The sequence below is a fragment of the Haliaeetus leucocephalus genome, unplaced genomic scaffold, assembly GCF_000737465.1.
Source record: "Haliaeetus leucocephalus isolate CR32 unplaced genomic scaffold, Haliaeetus_leucocephalus-4.0 Scaffold517, whole genome shotgun sequence".
NCBI lineage: Eukaryota > Metazoa > Chordata > Aves > Accipitriformes > Accipitridae > Haliaeetus > Haliaeetus leucocephalus.
In genome coordinates, this window is record NW_010972953.1 from 5328846 (window position 1) to 5353982 (window position 25137).

Genomic DNA, 25137 nt, shown 5'->3' on the forward strand with positions numbered 1-25137 from the left:
CGTGTTTCTACTCAAAATTGCAGCACCAGCAGCTGGTAGGGTTTCCATGTTGGTATCTCTTGCAAGTGAAGTGTACTAACTGCTTCCTCCTAATCTGAATTTTAAAAGTTTTGCAGCTTTTGGGTGTTGGGGTTTTTTTAAAAAAAAAATTTTTTTTTTTGACTGCTACAACTTAGAGCTTTCGGCCATGAGCGAAGGGTCTGCGGCACAACGGGCAGGGTTCAGCCGCTGGAGTGCTGCGAAGACTGTGCCTGTTGCTTTCTTTCACCCAACTCGAACAGCTCTATCTCCCCGACCCCAAACAGAGCTTTTTCATTGCTTCTAAACCCCTTTTTCCTGTTAGTGCAATACTTGGCTCTGGCACCCGGCCCCTTCTCCAGCCCGTTCCCTCTCTGCTGCCCTTCCCACTGTTCTGTTGCAGGTGCTCCAGCCCTCCCATAGAAAAGGGCTGACCCCAGCAGCTCACCTCCTTTATTCCTTTTATTTTTTTTTTTTTTTATCCATGCATTTGGCAGATGAGATATTTTTCCGGCAGACCTCACACTCCCGAAGCTGCTATTTGATTTTGTTGAAAGCTGTTTAATGCTCCGTGCTCGATAACCCATGCTCCGTGTTCTTACAAAAAGGGCAAAACAGGAGGAAAAGCATTAATGCTTAGCGAGCTTGTTCCTCAAGATGCTTTCAAGACCCATTTTGGCTCCACGTAGCTCCTCGTGGCTTTAGCTTCTCTGCAAATCCTCCCAGGACCAGCTCTTGCGCAGTGGTGGATAGCCAAGGTGGTCTTTCTCTCTTCTCTAAACCAGGAGCAGCTGTAGGGCTCCTGGACCTGGGTAGGTCTTTATCCTGGAGTCCTCGGCAGACTTATTTGTGCTTTTTTTTCTAACTAGCAGGCACTTGCCTTGTGGTTTCATCCGGGATGGATGCCAAAACTGTTTTTTTTCCCCCAGAACCATGCCAAAAAGAGCAAATGTTGTTAATGAGGCATTTGGGGCTATAGCCCAGCAGAGGGAGGGCAGTGTGTCCTGGGTAAGCTGCAGGGACACAGATATTTGGGGGGAGACCCCTCCTTTAGGGATGCATTTGCTCTCCCATCTTCTAAAATCGATGGGCTGAGTAACAACTAAAGGCACAAAAATAGTGAAATTGCCCAGCAGTGCTTTTACTGACCTTAATTTCCCCCTTTCTAACAGGTGAGGCTTGCTGCTTTTTGGCACTGTCCAGAAAAGTTGTTGTTTGGCTTATGCCTATTTTATGCAAATGCTTTGTTTTCAACAAACTCTGGTTTGCTTGCAAGGAAAAGCTATTTTTAAACAAGTTGAAGAGAGCTGACTTGCCTTGAAGTCTGTGCATCTATGCTGTAAACTGGCATCACAGAGCAGAAATCTGGCTTTTTCCACATGAAGAATTTTAGCAGGAGTTTCTTGATTGATCCAGCATAAAGTAAATTCTCAGTTTGATTTTTAAAGGGCTCATCTTCATTTCAGAAGTCTAAAACTTCCTGTGGTAGCTGCTGGAGGGATGAGATGAGAGGGGGGCAAAAAAGGTAATGGGGGTATTCTGGGACCAGAGCTAATTCCTGGTAGGATGAAAGAGAAATAAGTATGAAGAGAATAAATAAAATTGGGAAAACATTTTCTTAAACATTAATTGCATTTATAGCTGTGAATATTCAGGCTAGCAGAGGGAAAAGAAAGCAAACCCACCCAATTTAAAGGCATTAAATTAAATAACCCAAACAAACATAGTCTTGCAACTTAAAAAAATCCCATATGGGGAAAACCCGTGAGATTATGCCTCAGCTGTCATCTGTTTTGGTGTAGCTCGAGATGAACCAATGGCACGTCCCGCTCCTGGAGGAGACCCCACTCCCTGCCGATTGCAGTTTATCCCAAATAACACAAGAGGAAAGAGGAGAGAGGACGCTCCCTTTGTGTGTTTGCAGTGTGAGCACAATTGATGGAAGTCGGCAACAACTCTGCTGAGCGCAGCTTTGCTATGCGGCAGCCTAGGCAATCGCAGGTGTCATCTCCGTGTCTCTTCATTTATCCTGTCCTTTTACTAATAGGATCTAGATAAGACCCAAGAAGAAATAAAGAAACACCATGCCAACATCAGTGAGTTGAAGAAGAACTTTATGGAGTCCGTCCCGGAGCCTCGGCCGAGTGAATGGGACAAACGTTTGTCCACTCACTCCCCTTTCCGAACCCTCAACGTCAACGGGCAGATTCCCATGGGAGCGGATGGAGTGAGTACCTCGGCGGCATGTGGGTGTTAGTGCACTGCATTGTTCCAAGGGACAGCTTTGCAACCTAGGATTCAGCCTCAGCTCCCCTTAGTTTTTAGTTATCTTGAATTTTAATAGTTAATATTGACTTCTAACATGTATAGTGGCCTCTGAGAGAACCGATGCTTTAGTTGTAGTATCATAAAAATGTGATTTTTTTTTTGGTAGGCAAGAAGGTAGGAATTCTTCACCAGGTTTTGATGCTGCTTTTCCTAGCGTGGCTTTCATCCATGGTGATAAACTTTATTTCACATGGCTGTCTTGGGGACTGGCTTATTCCTGGTGCCAGGGAATGTATCTCCCCAAAATGTGGGAAAAAAACCCCAAAACCCAGACACCTAAGTTAAAGGCAATTATTACTTCAGAGATAATAGTACAGATCACCCAGTGGAGAAGCACTAGGATGGTATCAATTTTCAGAAGTCACTTTATTCTCCAGTTAATCTGGTATGTCATTGGGTTTAGTCTTGCATTAGGATCTGCAGGTGCTGATCTGCTGTGGAGGCTTCAAGAAGACTCCTCAGGTGGCTACAGCAGGGCTGTTCATACATGATGGAAATCTTTCTCCTTACAGGAACAGTGCCTGTATGTTAGTAGCGACATACATTCACAGTTTCTCTGCTAATTTCCTTAAAAAGGTAATTTTTCAAAGAAACCGAGTTGGAGAAGCAGAGATCTGTCTGCCAAATGGTTTCTTCTGGGATAACAGACAGTTTCTCTGTTTAATATTGGTGTTACCTAGCTCAGATTTGAAGCTTGTGAGTAAAACTGTAGTTAGACCCAGTGGTAATCAGTCTCTTAAACAGTAAATGCGATTTTTCTTACAACTGAAAAATTGCATCCTGGCTGCAGTGGTGGCAGTTTGTAGAGTCTCTCCTGGTTTAAGCCTAGCTTCTCCCGTTGCTGCCCACAGCGCTGCAGATAAGCTTGCATTTCATCTTCAAACAATTGCAAGGGAGATACTTTTTAAACAGAAATAATCTTGCAGTGGAGGGAGGATTATCAGAACAGGTACAAGGGGTTTTAGCAGCCAGGTTTACTACAGATTCCTCAAAGCATAGAGAAAAGTCATGACAATTATAGGGCTTCCCCCCCTGCCCCCCACCCCCCAGAAAAACAAAACTCACAAAAAGAACTAATGAGGATTGATCAGTATCCTTGGAATTAGTGTGTTTAACACATGGATGGACTTGCCTCTGGTTGCTGAGTCTCAGTGTAAATTCTGCAGGAATTTGGGCAGCAGACTGATGCAGAGCTTTGCCCATGGTGCCACGTGGTTTATGGATGTGCGGGTGGGATAGAGCAGGGGCTTTCAAGCTCCACAGCTGCAGTTTAGGAATTATATTCTTGGTTATTATGAAGAATTTCTTGCATGGTGACCACATTGTGGGGTCTTGGGGGGGCTGCTGTTCATGATAACTAGATGCTGTGGGTTTTCCCCATCTAAGGCTGCAGTGGTCCACAGCGATGCAAGGATTGATGTCAACCCTGGATTTGCATTTCTGGAAATTCCCTCTTAATCTGATCCTCTCTGAAGTAGTCTTGCTCTGAGGTGGAGGTGGACATGTTCTGCTGTGAACTTCCAGAAATGCATCTTCACCAGGCACCTGCCAGGGAGGGTGTTTTCCTTCACCTGCACATGTTTTAAGGATGGTAAATCACTTAATGATTACTTATCGTTATCATTGATTACTAAAGATCGCTTAATGTTTAAGGATGGTAAATCACTTAAAGATGTAAAGCAATCCTGTTTCTCCTGTTCATGGTGGTATCTTCACCCTGCTGTAGTGGCCAAAGGGTATTCTGCCAGGGGCTGCTTTTCTGCTGTTCCTATATGTTTTATTGCAAGACAACTGAACCTTAACACGCTTTGTGTGTCCAGGTCAAGAAAATCACTGTCCTATCTTCTGAGAGACAGGTTGGTGGGCTTGAGGTAAAGCTGCTGTTCTGATATGTGCTTCTGAACCAGACTTTTGCTATTGCAATGGCACCAAGCAAAAACTCAACAGCAGCTGCTGGATAACATTTTTTTCTTTTGGCTACATGATGTAGTTTCATAACTCACACCGAGAGGACTTCTGCACTGCTGCAGCTTTTGCAGCTTTCAATTTTGCTTATTTTGGTGCATGGCTGGTTCGAAAAAGCTGCATGAAAGATATAACCGTGTATTCGGAGAGAAAAGCAATTATGAAAGTTTAACTGTACCCTGTTCTTTTTATGTTGTCTTTCTTTCCGTTTTTTGTTTTAATGATCATGTTACTCTTGCATTTTATATTTTCTTTTGCTGCCCAGTCTCCCAGCTACTTTCTCCCCAATACTCATCACTTAGGGGTGTGCAAAGAATCAGTCCCAAAATACCGCACTGATCAAAGGAGGCTAGCTCAACTGAGAGAGCTTAGAGCCAAGTTTTTCCTCTCCTAGGTACACTTGGGTTTGACCAGGTCTGGCAAACTAAAGGGATGGAGAGTTACTAAACAGCAACGTTTCCCACTATCTTTTCTTTCTTCAACGGAAGTGCTAGAGCCCTTGCATGATCCTGTGTGATGATTTACTTGTTCTGGTTTTTTACATTCTTTAGACTCCAGAAACAAAAGTGCTAAAAATGCGGAGCCAAATTTAAGGAGTTTGCAGTGCTCCTACTGCCATCCTGCCTGTTCCACGCTTGGGATTTCTAAGATTAACAGTTTTTCACTTGTTCCAGTAGAATTTTCAAAACAATCAAAATTTTGATACTCTTGTCAGAACTTTGAAAAAGCATTTTGTATCTGCACTGCAGTCTGGATGTTCAATGATATTTAACAGACGCTATTTTTTAAGGGCACTGTAGAACAGGAAGCTGTCAGAGACCACATTTTGTACTACACCATTTCTATTTCTAATGCCTCAGACTTTTTTCTCAACCATTCCAATTCCAAAACACACTTCAGTAAGTTTTGAGCATACGCTTTTCTGGGAGGGCAGGCACAAAATACGCATCATCACAATCCAGAGCTTTGTGTCAAAACACATGTGATCCTGATCCAGATGTTCATGAGCTCTGCAGAAAGCGCAAGGTTTTGTAGCTCTAAGGCTGGTGTGACCCGAGCCACCAGCGGCTCTGCTCTCCAGGGCAGTTTATTTTTCCATTGAGAGGAAGGCTGTCCTAACGCTTTGCACACCTCCAAGTATCATTTTGGGCACTTTCCATCTGTCATTTTTGTTCATCTCTCTCTGTCTTTCTTGATCTTCTACCACGAAAGCAGACACAGGAACGTCCTCTGTTAGTACAGGATGAAGACAAACTAAAAAAGCAGGAGATACCTACTGAGACAGCCTTTCCCCGGCAAGCAAGTGAAGAAACTCTTCCAAAGGTTTCTATTCCAATTCCTGAAGAGCAGAAATCACTCAAAAAGTGTCAGCTGTACTCTAGCATTTTTCCTTCTCCACGTATTCCCTTTATGATGTCCTTTCTCCTGGTCATAGCACTGACTGTTTGGTGGCTGCTCTTTCTCTGAGTGGCAACAGGGTCATGTTGAAACCTCAAGACCAAAGCTCCAGAATTTCTTGGCCGTAGCCTCTGCCGCATCTTCCTTGTCCTGGTCTTTGATCTCCATAGTTCACTGTCCCGGGGAGGGACACCCTGCGACTGTCGTGTTAATCCTGCTGTGTGTCGTTGTGTAGCTGTGATCCAGGACCTGGCAGGAGTGGTCATGGATTGCCAGGTCCATTTTGAAGTTTCCTAGTGTGCTAAAGCAAATTCTCTGAACCGTGCTCCTGATTGCTGTAAGAGGGCAGACGGGGAGTGTAAATACGTGGGAGGAGATGTTTGCTTCTTCAGCCCCTGTAGATGCCACGTAGGAATAGCTGAAGACTTGCTTTTAAGCTTGTTGTTTTAAATGTAAGATGTTCACAAGCTGAAGAACATTTGATACTGATCCAAAAGAAGCTTTACAGTAATCTGCTGAATCTAATCCATAACCACTCCTTTTCTAGGAAACTAATATTGGCATTTAAATAAAAAGTGTTGATTATCAATGCTGCTGTTAGTGCTAACTTAGAGACAGAGACAGGCAACTTTTCATTTTCCCAGTGGGGGAAGCGTTTTGCAAAGCATCACAGCTTCCCTCTTGCACCCCTATTCTTGTTTCCAAGAAAATACATCATGTTGTAGGAGAAAACCCGTTGCAAGGAAATATGTATTGTAAACATAGATTAATCATTTTTCTGAATCTGGTGGTCTTGGTGCACTTCAGATGTGTTTTATTTAATTTGTGTTGAACTAACTGACGCATGTTTGCTTAGGTCACAGGAATGGAGTAACCTACTGTTAGGTACGTCTCCTCTGTTAGCATGTTGACTTTACCACATCAGGACACACTTCTAATGTTAAAGCCATCGATTGTTTTGACTTCTCTAACAAAACCGTTGCATGCCGCTTGTCGTTTATTGCCTACAAATGTAAATGTCTGGATGATGGTCACGTTTATCTGAGTTACCCTGGTTGAGCTGTGTAGGCTCCAAGATGAGTTGCCCAGATGGGCTGAGCAGAACTGGTTTACGAGCTGGAGTGAAGATGGGACTTTGTGTCTAAGGGGTTTCTTTTCTGTATATAGTAATTATGGGACTGAGCTGAGCCCACTGCTTCTCCTTTCGGTAGTAATCTGCTTTCTGTTGCATTCTCTGGAGGATTGGTGTAGACACAATTACTTCTGAGAACAGCCACCAGTGCCATCAGTGTTGGCAGCTGCTCCAGCAGCACAGAAGAGAAAGGAGCAGACTTTTATTACAGGGACTAAAATGTGTGAATATATATAAATACATGTATTTATAACCCTTTATAGATCTGTATCTGTGTGAACAGTGTTATTTAGGAAGCTAGCAGATAAGCTTGCAGGAAAAAGACATAAGGCAAATACGGCATGTGCTGTCTGATCTGAAGGACCGTGGTGTATCACGGACCATTTGAACTGCCTCTCTTGCTCTCAGTGTACAGGTTGAGGCTCTCTGAAGTTTAGGTTGCTAGTGAAACCCTTCGTTTTAATCTCACAGGAATCTTCCGATTACTCTTGTAACCTGCTCCGATTAGTTCACCGGTTTGTGCCTTTAGGACTTTGTTTTGTGAGGATGCTGATTTTTCATTGGAAAGTATTCTTCCCTTTTTAATACACTGCCTTTAATACACAGTCTTCCTCTTTCAGTGGTTGGAAGTGTAGAAGTCGCTGGGTTGTTGGTACAGGCGTACCGTGGTGCAAAGGAGAGCTGTCGCAGCGCAGCCTGCCTGCTGCCTGCGTGCTCAGCACAGGCAGCGGATGGACGGTGCTGCTCAGTGAGCTGCGTGCCTGCATCCGAGGAGCATGCCTTAGGATGCACTTGAACTCCAGCAAGCTCGGCGTGAAGTTTAGGAAGACTTACCTTGAGAAGGTAGGCCCTGGAGAGGAGAGATGGGGAAGGATGCTGTGGTGCCACGTGCTGTGCAGAAGATGCAGGATGGAAGAAGCTGGGGGGATGCTTCTGGCTGGGATTGCCTGCCTGAATGTCCTTCCCAAAATTGGAACAGATGTGAAGAAAAACAGGGACTGTTCATTCTCCCCAACCTGGCGCGGAGAGGGAAGGGACAGGAGTTGTTTCGATCTATCTCTGTCCGTTTTCTGCCCATATTTCCTGGAGAAGAGCAGCTTAAACACACACCTGCTTCCTTTCAAAAGCCATGGCTCGGGTTAGCCGCCGTGATGCTGCTTTGAGCACTGCTGAGGTTACTGCATGCTGTCTTTCTGAATCGATGACAAGTACTTTGAAGCCATACCAGTGGCTTTTGCAAAGCCGTGGTTTCTGTAGCTCCATCTACCATTTCCAAAGGACCTGAAGTCTAAAAATCTTTGCCCAGAGCAATGTTTGAACATAGTGCTCAGGGTATCTTATCCCAGAGTGATGAGATATGCACTCTGTCACTTAAACTCAGTTCTTTAACTTCTTAATTAAAACGGTCTCTCTCTTGCTTTTCCTTTTTTTAATCTTGAGATAAGGCTGGTTGTCATCAGCAAAAAAACTTTGAAACTTTACATTCTGAGAATGCTCAGGAACGTTTTTGGGATTTATATAACAATTATCACTGCAGAGTATAAAGAAACTAAACAAATGCTTTATATTTCTATGGCAGTTTAGAGGCCAGTTATCTATATTCATCCAGGTGGATATGATCTCTTCTGACAGAGAAAGCCCGTAGCTTATCAGGAACAGAAACCTCATCCGTTCAGTGCCGCAGTGATGTGTCCTCTGTGCTCCAGCCCCTTTGCCGGTCGCTCCTCCACTTTTTTTCCATTTGCTTGCAAAGCAAAGGGAGTTACAGACGTGCCCCGTGGCAATCCATGTACGGTCTCATTCCTGCACATTATGTATCTTGTACATGTTGGTGCTGTGCTGGTTGATTCCTGGTTTCATCCTTTTCCCTTGACGACCGTGCAGGATGCGGCACTGAAAGGAGGGATTTTGGGAAGCCTGCTGTCGTACCCGTGCACAGGGAGAGTTGATTTGCTCTAGCTTTGTTTACGGGCAGACGTCTCAGGGTTTTCATAAAGGAACCAACACGTGTACTTTGCTCCCTTTTTTCCTCAGGAACAAACTTGCTGCAAAGCACCGCAGCCCCCCCGGCCACCTGCCCCGACACCATCACTGACCCGAGCAGTGGTGGGATTAATGCACCCTGTTCGTACATGACTGGTGCAATGCCAGTCTGGGAGTGATGGAAAGCTGAATTATCCCTTCCAAAGGGAAGGTGGAAATGTCCACAGCACGTAACCCCGTCCAGGTTGGTGTGAGAAATCCTGAAACTCACTTTCTGAATATTCTTATCCTGATATCAGCTTTTCTGAACTTCAGATAAAATGCAGAATCTTGTGCTTTCATGCTTTAGGAGAAGGTTGGCATTAGTGTTTTGAAGCAGCAAGTATGCCAGAGCCGATTGCTTGCAACTCAGATTCAGCTCTGAGGCTGCGTTAGGTGTCAGGCTCTGTATACAGTGATCATTGGTGATATTCAAGGTGTGCGTTACTGTAAAACAACATCCCTTTTTTCTTTTCCATTATTAAAAGTGAACAGATAAATGAGGGTATTGTCTGCATCCTGCCGTGTGCCGCTTTGCCCTGTGGGTCAATAGAAGGTGAACTGAGGACTCTCTGTGGGCAGGTCAGGTTAGGGTACAGAGTTAAGCTAAGACCCGCTCTCCTCCCTTGCAGTTTGTGCAGTAACTAGTGATGACCCTAAAGAGTAGGTATTCGATATTTGCCTCCTGTCCTGAAATAATGAGGAGAGATGGAATTTCCTTGGCGTGGCACCAAAGGAGTAGTTCATGTTTGCAGGAACTAGGTTGGGCTGGCCTTTCTGTGTCCGTACCGTGGGGCTCCTCGGGAAGGTTATAGGCAAAGTGTCTTTCACTTCATGTAAGGGTCTGTAATTTGTCACTCTGAGAATTATTCCACTGGTTTATTGGGTTTCGTTTTTCCTGGTCATGAGTTGATGGCACCTGTTCTGACTTACAGACTGAGGAAGGATGCTTTCTGGAAAAATTTAGCCCAAAGAAGGGTTACGGATTCATTTAGAAACCCTTTGGTCTGCACTTTGGAGAACGTGACAGTGGTGGTTTCTCTTGTGTCCCTGTTTGCCCAGAGAGGTTGTGGCTGCCCCATCCCTGGAAGTGTTCAGGCCAGGTTGGATGGGGCTTTGAGCAACCTGGTCTAGTGGAAAGTTGGCAGGGGGGTTGGAACTAGATGATCTTTAAGTTCCCTTCCGATCCAAACCATTGTATGGTTCCATGATCTGTTTTGGTTTGTGAAGCTGGAGGGAAAGACTAGCCTTGGTTTGTGCCACTTTGGGATCTTCTAGCGGTGGTACAAAGTCACGTTGGATCAGTTTGTGGGGACTAAAAACACTTTCTTTTTTATCTAAAATGCTCTCTTTTGGAACACTTTTTTGGTTTTGTATTTTTTCTCAGACTTTTCTTTGTAAATATGTACATTTATCATTAATAAATGTTATTGCAAATCAGATTCTTCTTTCCACTGCTTATTAACAAAAAGGCTATATATGATCTGTGTTAACAACTACCTTGGACTAACCCTCAGTATTGCTTTCTCAGACCACGAGCCATCAGACCCCAGCCGTTACTGGTTGCATTCAGGGTGTTGGGTCTGCTGGGCACTCTCTGGTGTGGGTTTCGTGCCCCTGGGGAGAGGGGACATGCAAGGCTAAAGCTGTAAGCAATGCACGCTCTCAAACTGGCCAGAATAATTCAACTGAGGATTAAATCTGGCTTGGTTTAAGAAGGGCTTTGTTTACAGAGGGGTCAGAAGGTTCAGCCCTCTACCAAATACTTAATGTAATGCTAACATGTTCTCCCTCTTCGCTTTTGAGACTGAATAATAGGAAAAACAGCTTGCAGAAAGTTGTCCTGAGAGCAGAAGCATCGCGGGTCCTGTGCAATGCAACTGCAAGAGCCTCTGGCCTGCATGTTGTATTAATTTGAGAACAAAAATGCTCCTTTCTATTTTTGTAAGCAAAGAAACCATGTTCCCTAATTAACCACCGCCTTTCTGCTTGGTTATACAATGCAGACCTCTGGTTGGGTTTTAGCTGGTTGAAGCTGCCTGAAGTTGCGTCTAGAGGCTGTATCAAAAGTCAGTCTTAATTTTAACTCCCAACTTTTCTTCTGTGAGGTTATTTACTTCTGGTTAAACTGTTTGGCTCATTCTGTGCAGTCACGAGCGATCACAGGAAAGCAAATCTGGCTGTGATGGAGCGGCACAAGGCTTGTGCTGCTGCTCTCCTGGATGAGCCTGGCACCAGATCAGAGCTGTAACTTTATTTATGAAATGAAGCAAGTGAAATGCAGGAGCACAGAATTTATGTCAGTTATAAACCCTGATGGTATCCCTGCTCTTTTCACCTGCTGCTGCTACACTAAATCAGAGGCAGTTTTTGCAATGCCACTAGCAGCTTTTTCTCTGCAGGGGGAATTTGGAATAAGAAGCCCCTCATCCAAGAGTACCTGCCCCACAAAAGGGATGGGAAGGGGATCAGGGTGGATGGGGAAAGGAATCATTGCTCAGCAACCTTATTTTAATAATTTAAGTATTGATTTTGAGGTTGTTTCATGTTGCCAAGTAGTTGATGCAGTGGACTGGAGGTGGCTGTTGTGTATTGTGCAATATCCTGGGATTCTTATTCATGACAGCAATTTAATCTTTTTAAGCTTGTACCATGCTGTGTATTTTCTAGCCTTACTTTTAACTTTGGTCAAATTCTCTTTTATCCTTCTGTTGTCTGACTAGGCTGGTCAGGATGTTGTGATCAGATCAATGGCAATTAAAAAATCCATCCAAAAATGCAAATCCGTAGATAATGGCCATCATTTTCAAATGCCAGGATTTGTTGAACGGCTTCTAAACTTTTTAACTTCTATCTTTAAGGCAGAGCAGTTCTATAAGGCATGGCAGGTACTGTAAAATAAGGATCTCTTGTTTTCTGCTTTATAATACTTTTTACCCAAGTGCTTTGACAGCTGTGAGATTGAGCATCATTTGATCTGGGAGTTCTGACTGGTGAGTGTGGTTCGCTGCAAAAGCAACATCATCTACTTGTGCATCTGTAGATGGTCACACCGAGCCTGTTAGCTTACGTGGATACTTGTTTGGGGATAACCTAATAACACGCGCCAGCATTAACGACTGCAATGCCATACTGAACAAGAACAGGACTGGGAAGTACTAACTAGCTGGAATTTATAGCATTTCATATGGTGGCTGTAGGGAGTTAGCATGCACCGTAATTTCATGGTTTTATCAATTTTTATCAAATGTCTTTGGTAACTGGCAGGTTGACATCATTTTTGCACTCCTTAAGTTTCCCGCAGGATAGGAGTCTGGTTTGGGATGAGGATAATTGAATATTTCTGGGGAGAGACAGCAGCGTGCCTACACGCCTACATACACAAAATGGGTATCCGTTCTGGCAGTGCAGGGCAGCTGGTTCATACGAATATATCCTGATCCAAAATAGTAGGTTCTTGAAAAAATACAGGCAAACAAATTTATACAAAAACAATTTTTAAGAAAAATAAATCCTTTTGGTTGCTGGTATCAGCCATGAAATTAAGCCTGTTATTAATTTATCCCCAGTCTGAATTATTGTGTGTCACTTTTTTCCACTGTAACGCTTAAATTAAGCTATATCCTCAGTGTTTGTCAGCATCAGGTGCACAAAAATTTGTATTTAGCAGGGTAATGGTTTAGTCGCATTCATGTCTGGTTCGATTTGTTTCTTCTGGGGCACTGCATCATGTCCTGTATTTTCTTTACATTGCGTATGGCTTGTGCGAATAGTCTGCTTCCTGTTTGATTTAGACATCCCTGGTTTGGTTTTGTGTCTCTGGAAATGAGTAGTTTGCAGCCCAGGCACTCCCAGGTTTCATGGGTCTCAAGGAGAGCTTGGAACTCTGCAAATCTGAGCCCTAAAAATAGGAATGCTTTTGCATTTGCAAATTAAAATAAATCTTGATAAGATCAGAATTTGTAACAGATGTTCAAATTCCTAGGGGTTTTTTGTTTTTCTTTATAAAAAAGATAATCTTTTCTAGCCTACATGCAAGCTGCATTTTTAAATATAGGTGCAAGCATAGTTGTATTTCAGAAAAAAGGTGTGTGTAAATAGATAATTTTATATAGAAACAAATACCTTTCAATGAGCCTGTCTTCTTACTGGTAGAATAGGAAGGCAAGAAAAAAAGCGCTTCTGATCGGTTGATCTTATCAGGATTTCATTCCGTTTTTATAGTTTGCATGTTTATTGCTGCACTTGGTTCTACTGACAAGCAATATATGTATGCCATAGGCTTCATTTAAGCTTTTCCCTTCCTTTATGCTTTTACCATACAAGATACTTCGAAAATGCAAATTATTTTTTGTGTATATGAAAGGGAGCTGGGAAGTTGTTTTGACTGTATACAAATGTTTGTCTCTGAAACAGATCTACGTTTGTGTAGCTGCTTAATCTGCTTTGTTTTCTCTGTGTTTCTTCCTCTTGGTCAAGTAGTGCCCCAGCTGGTATAAGGCAATCTTGCTCCTAAGGCATTTTCCATTAAACCCCAGAAGATGTGTCTTTTCAAGATCCCCTGATTAATTTGCAAGATTTAGCATATATAATTAAGGAAAGATCAGTATAGTGGCAGTATATAAATTCAGGTTTTAAAGCAAGATTAAGACGTGGGTGTTCAAAGCTGATAACCTCCGTTCCTATTCTGTTTTGTGAAATATTGCAGTATAGTATCTTGCGTTAGGCAAAATGAGGGTAGGAGGTGGATATACCTTTGGAGGAGCATGTATGGAAGTGGGTTTTGATCAGAAATAACACTTCCCTGTGTGTGTGGTCTGACCTGATCACCACAGTGCTGATCGCTGTCCCTTCATTCCTGTTAAGTGCGTTTTCCTAAGCAGTATCCCAAGAACTTAAGAGAAGCCCAAGAGGCTGGAAATCCTAATGGAGAGAAACCTTATAGGTAATCTATCTGCAACATAAAGAAGCAGGGAACTGAAAAATACCCAGGAGGAATGGTGGAAGAGTCATTTCTTGAAGTGATACTAAAATAAGCATCTATTTGTTCCTACATAAGGCAGCTCCTGTTCTTAACATACTGTTGAACTGTGCCATTAGATGAGGTCAATCAGGGTGAAAGCCTCTGGTGTACAGAAAATGCATTGTACCGGATAACCCACAGGGTTCAGACCTCACATTTTAAGCACAAATTACAGTTTTTTGGTTGCCCAGAGAATCTTCGTAATAGAAAGTGAGGCAACAGTTTCTGTTCATCTTAATACCGCCACCAAAACTAGAATAACAGTTGACAAAATGGACTTGCCATGCTTTTATGAAAATTTAATCACTGTTTTTGGACGAACAGATATGTGGCTATTTTTATACAAAGTTACCAGAAATCAACCATGAGGTTAATTATTGAGAAGAAATAGCAGCATCCCTCTGGTTTTTTTCCCTCCTTGTTCCCTGATGCTGGATGATGCGACAACTTTGATATGTGTAAAATTGTAGGTGCCCGTAACTGCTTATTCTGCCCTTCCTTGAAGGCAACTTTCCATGTCAATAATGAGAAACACAACTTCTAGCACAGGGCAGGACTGTAGCCATCATTTACTGCTGGTGACTGAAATGCTGCTTCTCTGTGCATATGAAATATTCATCACTTGGGCATTTGGGCAAACAACTGATTTTTGCTAAAGCTTTCTGTCTTGTTCATGTTTTAACTCTTTTCTTCTCTTCTATCACTGTTGCTTCCCTCCTGGCTAGAGGGCTCCCAGAGATGTGAGAAGACCTAGTTGAGACCTTGCTAACGAGCTGAACGGAGAGCAGAATAGCACCAGCCTTAGTTAAACCCTCTGGCTTGGCACGCTCTTCCCAAATATCTCAGGTGCTCTAGACATGCTTGCTTGCTTCTCGGAGGGCTGAGTTGCTTCATTATGTGTCTTCTCTGGGGTGCACCATCACAAATGCCAATTATGTTCCACCTTCGGGAAGTTTAGCTACCGCAAAGGTTTCTTGTGCGCCAACTGCTTTTGGGATAAAGTATGTTACAAATATTTCGATAGTCCTGAATAAATGGGCAAATGCAGCTTGTAAGCAGTCAACTGAACCGCATGCTTGGTGGCGATGGGATCAGCACACACTGGTGTGAACATCTGGCTTTCCAGCTTAAAGCCGCGTTTCTTTACTCCTCAGCTGAAAAGTTTTGTGCTAAGTTAATTGAATCGGTTTGTCTCAAAGAAATAGTAAAAGTTCCTTCAGATGACCACGCTGCATCGCCAATTCAGGAGCCTCATGGTAATTGAAGCAGTTGATTTCAATACTAACTTGTAGATATTCTTACAATAATTTTACCAATGCCATAATGACAAGTCTGTGTTAGTTATCCCAGAGACTGCAACAGCAACGAGGGTGCTCAGAGGTGTGAGCATTCCCAGGGGCAAAGAAAAGAGCAAGGCGCAGGCTCCGTGGATTATTGTGCACGCTAATTCTGGGCTTATTCTCTTCACCTCCATGTGCAAATTAAAACACAGCGTAAAATATTTCAAGGAGTTAAAAGCAGAATTGGGGTGTGGTTTTGGTGTAGTCAGTGGGTTTTGTGGCACACGTGAATTTTGGATGTGCACAAGTCCCCACTTGCTACACTGACATTATTCCTGTTTCCAAACTGGGCAAAAAGTGCTTAGTGGTGGCTCTTCCTTTAGGTGCAGAGAGTTGTTTTAATATTAATTCCTTAAACTTCAGGAGAGCGGATTATTAATTTACCAGGAAAGCCGTGTCAGTAAATGCACTGGATACATCGCATAGCACAAAGGTTTTCAAGTGTGCAAACCCACTGCTGTTGCATGCGTTACTGGAGATGTGATGTATTGTAAGAAACCGATGTTTTGCCTTTATGCTTCATGACCTCCTGTTCTCCCTAACGCTCTCTTTCTCTCTCTCTCTCTGGCCTTTTTTGTGTATTCGTTTCTTTTTAGAAAATGAGTGACTTTCTCTCCAGAGAGGATGTGGCTGCAGTGCCAGAGAGGAGCAGTGCTAACACTGGCTTTGCATGCGAGGGCTCAAAGCAGTCAGTAGCTTTTAGTGAGACCCCAGTGCCACCCGCCTCAGAGCCTTCTCCCGGCCATGACTTTGCTGCTTCCTCCCTAAGCAGCGAGGAGGAGGAGGAGGAGGCGGCTCCCAGCCTCCCCGCGAGCGAGGAGGACCTGAGATGTGGAAAGGGGGTTTGTGCGGATGCGGAGAAGGACTCGGAGCTCTTTGAGCTGGAGCCCCCCGCCAGCCCTGCCGCACCTCCCTGGCAGCCCTCGGGAGGAGAGGAGGAGGTGGCAGAGGATGGCGAAGACAGATTTGCCTTTAGAAAGCTAAATGGCGAGTGTCACGACTCAGATGTTAATAACGGGCTGCCAGCAGTCATTCGCTGCTTCCAGGTAGTGAGCCCCAGCGCCTGCTCCCCCACACCCCCCCGGCTGGCTTTGGAGTGGGACCCCAAACACTGCAGCAAGCAGATGCCACGGACCCAGAGAGGAGTTGTGTTTGCTTGGCTTGGACTCATGCTTGGAGCTAATTAGCCAGTTAATCTCCCGCAGTCAGTGCACACAAGCCCCTCTCAATTTATCTTTGCATTAAATACGAGCCCCGCTCGATTTATCTTTGCATTAAATACAATTGCCGCAGCGCAACGCCCTTTGCCTTTCTTTGATCAAAGCATCTTGTGCGTCCCCCAAAAGGGAAATATTTAGGCTCCAAAGGCATGTAATTTTAGTTCTGTAAGGTTTTTGCCGTCTCCTGCTGTACTGGAGGCTGACCCTGAGTGCAGCAGAGCAAATTTGAAGCGCTGTCAAACGTGTTTTTACATTGTGAACGTGGGCTTTCATATCCCCTTTCTGCTCCCCACCGTGGGAGATATTTTTGCCTGCTTCAGTGTTGATATTAATTGCTTATGGTCAAATAGACGTCCACTTCCCCTGCTAACAATCACGGTGGCATCCGCCAGGTTTGGGGACGGTGAGCAGAAATCGAGCCCTCTGGGAAAACACTGTGGGTCTGAACTAACTCTTGTCTTCCTCTGGATACTTACCAGGTGGTGGAACAACTGATTTCTCTTCCCCCCCCCCATTTCTCTTTCAAGATGTCATGTTTCTGTTTTGTCTGACATTGATTTAATAAAAGTTAAAGACCTAGGATCTGATGAGGATTTTTAATAATGGAGTGTTTCACTTGCAGTCAGGATAAAGCTTCTCAGCTGTGATTAAGTCTTATTTGCCCAGGGTTTCTACTAGTCTTGACATTGTCATCAGTAGATGAGGGTCATCTTTTACTGGCAGCTGGCAATGAGCTTCTAGTAATTAGAAAGTTAATAATCAGTGCAGACAGTTTCTTCGTGGTATTGTGACACACTGGTTAAATCCTTAATGCCTCGCTTGGGCTGAGGCACGGTGTTGGGGAAGGTCTGGAGGATTTTTCTGTCTGTTTAATCCTCACGCATGTTCTCTGCCCTCTGAGCAGTGTGTGTCGTACCAGAGGCCTAAAACCAAAGATTTCCAGGCTGACCTTGGTTCCCACAGTGCTTTTATCAGATCAGTGTCAGAACTTTTGCCAGCAGCACGGTCACGTGGAAATGCTAACTGGGTCTTTACGGAGATGTTTTTAACCCTGTCTCATAGCCACCGCTAGTGAAGACACAGACGGTCACCATTTCCGATGTGTCCAGTGCCGTCAAAAGCGAAATTCCCACGAAAGAAGTCCCCATTGTCCACACAGAGACGAAGACCATCACCTATGAAGCTGCACAGGTAAGGTGTGTTCTAATTAATTTTCCAGGGGCTTAATTAAACTCAAGTAAGCATTTTGTTTCCAGATCCTCCAAATGAAAGAGCAGCACCTGCTTTTCTCCAAGCACCTGAGTCACAGCACAGATGTCAACTGACGCTGTGGATGCTATTTCCAGGTGCAGCTGGTGTTTTTAGAGCAGCAGTGTTTTTACTATCCCTGAAGAGTAATATTTTTTTCAAGATGTGTGTGCAAACAGAAATTATCTTCAGCTGCTGGTGGCTTCAGAATGTGGATTTGACTGTATGGAGTTAACCCGAGTTGGACTTTTTTCTGCAAGAGATGCCTTGTCTTGTTTTCTCCAGCTCTCCTGGCTGTTTATGCTCTTCAGAACTTGGTATATGAATGATTCGATTGTCCTTTAGGTTTCAACCCTGAAACAGGCGTGGAAAACCAAAAGTTTTGTATAAAATGCAACCAGAGTGGGTATCCGGTGATTGGAAAATAGAAATGTTAGTGGAGCGATACCAGCATATGCAGGTATGGTTTCATTGCTGAGGTTAAAATTAATCCTCAATCTAAAATAGGTTTTATTTGTGTATTTGAGAATTTGGAGCCTTTGTTAGCTTTGGGTTTGTCATAACTGTGGTTCTTAGAAGCAGCCCATGCTCTGCTGGTGGAGTGCAATGACTGTGGGATGTAGGTTCAGGTATGGGTAGCCCATGGACCACACTTGTATAATTTGGGATTCCCAAGGAATCCTGTGGCTGCTCAGCATCCTCCCTGATTGCTGGAGTAGAGGATGCATTCAGACATGCCCACACCGGGCAGTGGTGAGCATTGCCATGTTTCACAGTGAGCGAGTAGATGAATAGAGCAGTTCTGCTCCGGTTGCTGCTGTTACCGTTTCTAATTGAGAAATGAAAAGGAAAAGTGTGTCTCCCAGGCTGGGAGAAGTTGGCCGTGCGTGCACTGGCTTGTGACGTGCCATGAGATTTCTCCCAGTCTGTGGAAAATGGTCCCACCTTGTGGTAATTCCAGATATCGTCCCACTGCCGTGCTGGGCTGCTGGGGATGCTGCCCGGCATTCGTGTGTGGTACACCGTAAGGGAGACGCAGCCGGGATGAGATGGCAAGGATGACTTATTTTAGGTTATTTAGCAGACCTTGAAAAGTCGAGTCATGCAGGATGGGAACCATGTAACCAGCTGTAAAAGAAGTTGTTCCTGGTTCAGCAGGTATCTGGACTTTGCTTCTGCAGAGTTTAAAGCGAGTGATGTGCAAGGTGGCGTCAGGAGGGAGGAAAGGTAGCAAGTGCCTTCTGAATCAGATTGTGCTCTCTGGCTTTGTGAACCTCCGTGGACCCAGGCAGGTGTAGTTCAGGATAGGTGTCTGCTTTGGTCTCCCTTCGTGGTCCAAAGCATGCAGCGTGGAATGGAGGAGCATGACCGGCATTGCAGTGTACCCAGATTTGGGAGTATTCCAGCCCACCTGGTCTGAGGAGTGTCATAGGTCCTGCCTGGGTGATTTTGTGGATCCCTGCATTTCCAACCTTAAAGTCCAGGGGCTTTGTGCTGAGCCTTCAGAGACCTGCGAAGTCCTTGTGCAGCTGGGCGCAGTTCAGCCGGCTGCAGATCACCTCACTCTGTCCCGCGGTCCATGACGGAGAGGAGTTTCTGTCCTCGGATTTCATCCTGCTCTGTTGATGTGGAGCCCCTGCTTCTGTCCACGCTGCCCACAGAGATGATGGCCTGTTCTTCTATCCCACAGACAGATGGTGGCAATGGAGATTTAGACCCTGGCATCCTGCTGACTGCTCAGACCATCACTTCGGAAACCACCAGCAGCACCACCACCACACAGATCACAAAGGTAACACCACAGGAACATGATAAAACAACAACAACAACTAAAACAACAACATGATAGAGAGACGGGCAGAGTTGAATAATAGAAAAAATAGCTTTTGAAAGTTCCTTTCAAAAAACGTGATTAATGCCTGAAACAAAGCACAAGGGTCCCAGGTTTGCCTGTGCTGAATTAAGACTGTAGATTATGCATTAATTGCAGTACAGTCTGTGGACATGGACTGTGAGTCAAAGGTCTTCCCTGTTCAGTTATAAGAAAAGGAATATTTGACATTTTTTCTTTGAGCAGTGGCAGTTTTCCCCCATGATTCTGATGCTGTGGTACGACAGCAGTATTTGGTAACACTATTTTTGATACCGTCTTTAGACAGGCAGCCCCAGTGCACTCAAATTCCTTTTCACTTCTAGACTAACAGTAGTTTTTTCCTTTTGTACTAGACTGTAAAAGGTGGTATTTCAGAGACACGGATTGAAAAAAGGATTGTCATCACAGGAGATGCAGATGTAGATCACGACCAGGTAGGAGCTTGGATGCAGTCCAAAAGAGCTTCTCAGAGCTGGCACGACTAGACAGGCTGCCCTTCCGAAGACAACTTAACCAGAAAACAACCTAGGGAAATTTTACTGGGGTAGAAATAAAACTTTAAAACTGATTTCAATAAATAAATTCCTCTTTGACAGCAGGCAGCTGTATAGCTGGGCCAGCAAAGCTTAATTCTGCTCTGAAACTGGTGTTGGCAGCAAAGTTTTGATTCCAGAACTGGTTTGGACAAATGCAATTTAAAAAAAAAAAAAAATCCACAAAAATGTGAAATAAAAGTTTTACTTGGCATCTGGATGATCTGCATTAATTTTCTAGTAACTCTGAAGTGCTATTGCTACTGTGCCAGAAGTCATTTCATAGCACTCAGCACCTGCATTAAATCTCATTGGCTTTATAGGAAACCTTTCTGATGAGTCAGCCTCATTGGCCTCTAGAGTGTGTTGGAAGTGATGATTTTGTCATCAGAGAATTATACTTTGAATTTAATTTTAGTTGCAAGTATCACGGGGCTGGAGAATATTCATACAACAAGAACTAGTTTATTAATTCCAAAAGAAAATGTCGGAGAAGATACCTGAAATGTGCTCATCGCACTTGCTGGAAGAATAAACGGGGTTTGCTTAATTGCTCTCATCCATCTTCTACCATGGGGCAGTGGAGAGATGTAGTGTATTCTTAGAAAACAGCTTTTCCTTTCAGAAAAAAATCTAATACCACCAAAAGTCACCAAACTGTGCAGGTGAAGTGGAATCACTTTTCTTTTTCTCTCCCCAGAGTTAGAAAGTCTCTTATCCCCCTGAGGACCCTCGGTGGCATGCTCTGAAATGTGGTCTCTTTCAGGTTCTAGCGCAGGCGATAAAGGCAGCAAAGGAGCAGCACCCGGACATGTCGGTGACCAAAGTGGTTGTACACCAGGAGACCGAGATTGCAGAGGAGTAGCGAGGCTGTGTAAGTAGGGAGACCATGTATAAGTGAGTGACGGGTGCTGCTTTCCCCCCAGGGCAGGGGGCTTGATCTCTGTGCAAGCGAGGTTTGGCTAAATATGGTCAAAGTTTAAGTAAAATTATTATTGTTGGCTGATGATGAGTCCTGCTCAGGCTGTTCCTATTAAATCATTTAAGGCTGATGAAGCAGTCACAAATACAGACTAATCCTGCTGTGGAAGTGAGCCAAAATTGTCTAAAAGACGCTACGTGGCTCCTGCGATGAGGCTGTTTTGCCTTACCAAACACCTCTGATGCACCTGAAGCACACTGACCTATAGGTTTCACGTAGACCCCCGCCTGTGTCAGTACCTGAGCTGGACCTCGTGCTCCTGACTTGCCTGGAAAGATCCCTTTTCTGCAGTCTTGATGGTTTTGGGAAAGAGCTGCTTGAGGAATCCAGCTCTGCCTGTACATCAGTGCTGTAAAGCCCATCCTGATGCCTGTGATGATGGTGTTGGCCAGGTCTGTGCCATCCGCTGCCCTGCGTGTGTCCTGCCTCATCCCAACAAACTTGGTACTTGCTGAGATTTGGGAGGTGGAACAAGAAGAAGTTAGGCAACAGGAGACACAGCATGGTTAAGCAGACATTGTGGTGGAGCTTTTTATCTCTTCAAACCTAAATAAAAATGGGACAGGTTTCCTAAGGGTTCCTGGACTTGCAACTTTTAAAATACGGTCCTTCAGGGATGGGAGCAGGGCGTTGTTTGTGCCAGGTGCCTGGTGGTGGCTCTGAGCCTGAATTCACACCTACCATTGAAGGTTAACTCATCTTCTGATTTCAGTTCTCTGACAGCTTCAGGGAAGCAGGTTCCTCTCTTTCCCAGGAAGATGGCTGTTAGTAGCTGTGACTTACCATGTTTCTCTCTTTCTAGGTAGCATTCCTGCCAGACACAACACCAGGAAAAAGAAACCCAGCAAAATTACTAAGAAACTACCTGGAGCACAAAGACCTCGGATTTATAAGACTTGACACTCAGAGACATTCATATCATTTATTAGGAGTTGCGCTTTGACATTTTACTTGGGATTTTCCAGACTCCACTGGATCCTGTTGGATATAGATTTTTTTTTATATATATTGTGACAAAAGTATGCCATATTTCTAACTGTACTGAATATTTTTTACAGGTTTTCAATTTTGCATTCCCTCTCACGCATAGCCTCTTCAGATCAGACCCTGACACACCTCGCAGGGCTCAAAGGGTCACTTTTTTAAGTCGTATTCCCTCTGCCTCGTCAGGGATAACGGAGATAAGCCACATCCGTGCATATTCCAAGCGCGGGATCCGTACGCGCCTTCAAAAAGCCATGGGTCCTTCTGCCGGGAGAGTCAGTTTAAAAAAGTCAGACTTCAGTTTTGTGCAGCATTTCTGATTGCCTCTTGATTTTGTTTAGCTCTAGGGAGCTTGAGACTCCGGCCATGATACCTGGGCGTGCAGAGCAGAGCTGCTGCCTTCGCTCCGAGTTTCCTCCCCGTTGGGTTTCAGGCCCCCGATGTGTGAACACAGTAGGGTTTTGTGGTGTAGCCTATGCACACATCTTAATAGTTGACTAGATTTAAGGAATACTGGAAGTTGCTTCAAGTATCTTATACTGTGAATTTTAGAGCTTTAAGAGGACTGTGATAGCAACTCGCCTTCCTCCTGTGTGTCTCTGCCGAGTGCTACCTACCTGTTTGTGTTTTCTAGATGCCATTAAATTAAAAAGCCCTTAGAAGTGTGCGTTTAAGGTGTTTGGACTCTGAATGCTATTAAGGTAGGCTTATACAGCATTCATAGTAACTGATTTTTTTTCAGTGTCAGTTTTTCACTTGTTTGTGTTCATGATTTTTAAATTAGGGGTTTTTTTTTTCTAAGTTATGGGTTGGGTTTCTTTCTCCCCTCACAGTGCTATTTAAAGCTAAACATGTTACCCATATACCAGGGCATATATCCTACTATCATTTAATTTAAAATCCTTTAGACAATCCTTCCTAGGTCTGTAAAGCTGTATTTGGAGAGGCTGAACAAGAAATCTTAGGTGTCAGGTGTTGCTGGTCGTGATCGAGCCAAGCCATGTGGAAAGTGCTGCCACCCCCTCTTCCATGCTGGCTTTAAGGATCTGTACTTTGGCTTCATGACCGCCTTGCTGGAATGAAATACCAGGGTTAGTGTCTGCATCTTTAGGCTGAGCTTACAGACCACAGGGGCCATCTCCAGCTAGGTGGAGGTGACCAGAAAACATCTTTTCTGGGGCTGGATGTGCTTCCCTCCACAGCACTGGGGGCTGAGGTCCCACTGCTGCTTTCTGAGCTGTGTGGAAATGTTCTAATCATGCCCTGGTTTCTCCTTCCAGCATTTAAATTAAAAAAAAAAAAAAAAGCAAACAAAAAAACCCAATCTTTGTAAAGAGTCTGCCCAGACACTTGTGAACACTTTAGTACACTTTGAGGTTGTGGTTTTGGTTGGTTTTTTTTGTTTTGTTTTTTTTTTTTAATATATATATAGTGTGGCACATTGGTAGCTGAGGGCATGGAGTGCTCTGCTGCTGCTCCTCAGTCGAGGATGGGAAGCAAATGGCAATAAAAAAAGCTCTCTGCTATTTTAAATTTGAATAATGTGTTTCAGAAGTCACTGGATTTAGCTCAGGCTGCAATGACTTGCTGTTTAGCTGTAAACAGCCTTTGAACTACACTAGGGCTAGTGTAGCTTCTCAGATTCAGGTGCAATTTTAATTAAGCTGTCAGTATTGATTGGAGACTATGCCGAAAATGCTGGAGCTGCCGGATTTTTTTGCTTTCTTTGAGCCTTGCTGGCCGTGGGTCCTTCCCAGCCTCCAGCCTTCCCATGCTGGTACCTGCTTCTTGTGCTGCTCTGGGTGCATGGTCCCTTCCCACAATGATGCTCTGCCTTTCACTGGGTACCGGGCATCCTGTTCTGGGGATTTAGGGAGTCCTGGGCTCCACAGCTGTAGTGTAGAGATTAAGTCTTCCTATCTATGTCTGAACAGCCCTTTCCTTCCTTATTCTGCTATGCAGATCCTTTAACAGATCTGTGTCCCTGCTGTCCTCAACTTAGTTGGGTAATGCTTGCCTTAAACGCCCATCATGCTGAGAATCCCTCTGGCAATGTCCCTTTTCTGGGAATTCAGCTTTTTGCCACTTGGTCCTTCCTTCTCACCCTGTTGCAGCTACCTGAGGAGTGAAAGGGCATACCGAGTCATCATTAAGAGGATTTCTGAGCTTTAGCAGACAAAGCCAGCATGATAAATTAAGTTTTTCCATAGCACTTAAAGGCACTTGGCTGTCATGAGAATTTAGGAGAACATGGTGCAAGGCTGAAGCTTGGCCCTGGCTGTTCAGTTGGGTTGTCCTGTGCCTGGAGCACGATGAGTGGGATAGAACACCCTGAGCAGGGGATTTCTAGGGTGAGAAAAACCTGCTGGCACAAGAGGTGGTTCCTTTCCAAAAGGATATGCTCACTGTGTCTGCGTACATCCCTTTTTAAGGGCCCATAGACACCACCACCCTTTTTTTTTCCTGGATTTGGGGTGGCTGTTTCCAGGTTGTTCATTCTCACACTTTCCCTTCTTAAGTTCTTGCTTCTCCCTGAGTAGTTTAAACAAGTTATCGCCTCTTCACGGCAATAGTGCTGACCAGAGCTGGTTTCAGACAAGCAAGCTCATCCCTTGCGCTGAGCCTCATCTGACCTTTGCCATCACCCTGCTGTCTGACCTCACAGGGGATTTCCAGCCCTGCTGACCCTCTCCAGCCAACACAGCCGTCTACATGCAGCGCCTGAGCCCAGGGGCTGGACAGGAGCAGCAGCAGCCTGGGAAGAAGATAAAAGTTAAGAGCAGAAGAAGCTTCTTCCATCCTCAGCAGGGGCTGTGGTGGGGCTGCCCGCATCCCTTCCACCTCTGATGGGTTTTTAAAAATCCTTGGCTCTTAGCATGCTGTGTTACTTCTAGGGACAGACCAGCTAAGTAAGGTCTATTTATATGAATGTTCCCAGCTCTTCCCACTCCACAAATTCACCCAGAGACTGTCTTGATTGTATAATATACATTATATGGAAGCTATTTATATATGAATGAATGTTTTTATAGAAAGGAAGGCAAGGAGCTCATGTTCTCCTCCATTAAACT

General features: G+C 44.4%; 1 protein-coding gene across 17 annotated transcripts in view; it reads left to right on the forward strand.

The window, feature by feature from the left end:
• The window catches only part of EPB41 (erythrocyte membrane protein band 4.1), an 85301-nt gene extending 61945 nt beyond the window's left edge, over positions 1-23356 (forward strand). For 9 of the 17 annotated variants that reach the window (XM_010576210.1, XM_010576211.1, XM_010576207.1 and 6 more), the window contains 7 exons: positions 2066-2245; positions 15823-16272; positions 17509-17637; positions 19385-19486; positions 19921-20001; positions 20867-20974; positions 21885-23356. In XM_010576210.1, coding sequence (XP_010574512.1) covers positions 2066-2245; positions 15823-16272; positions 17509-17637; positions 19385-19486; positions 19921-20001; positions 20867-20965 — 1041 coding nt within the window. In that variant the 3' untranslated portion in view covers positions 20966-20974; positions 21885-23356. The remainder of the gene's footprint in view (positions 1-2065; positions 2246-15822; positions 16273-17508; positions 17638-19384; positions 19487-19920; positions 20002-20866; positions 20975-21884) is intronic. The other 8 variants (XM_010576217.1, XM_010576218.1, XM_010576219.1 and 5 more) reach the window with 3 other exon arrangements.
• Positions 23357-25137: the final 1781 nt, after the last annotated feature.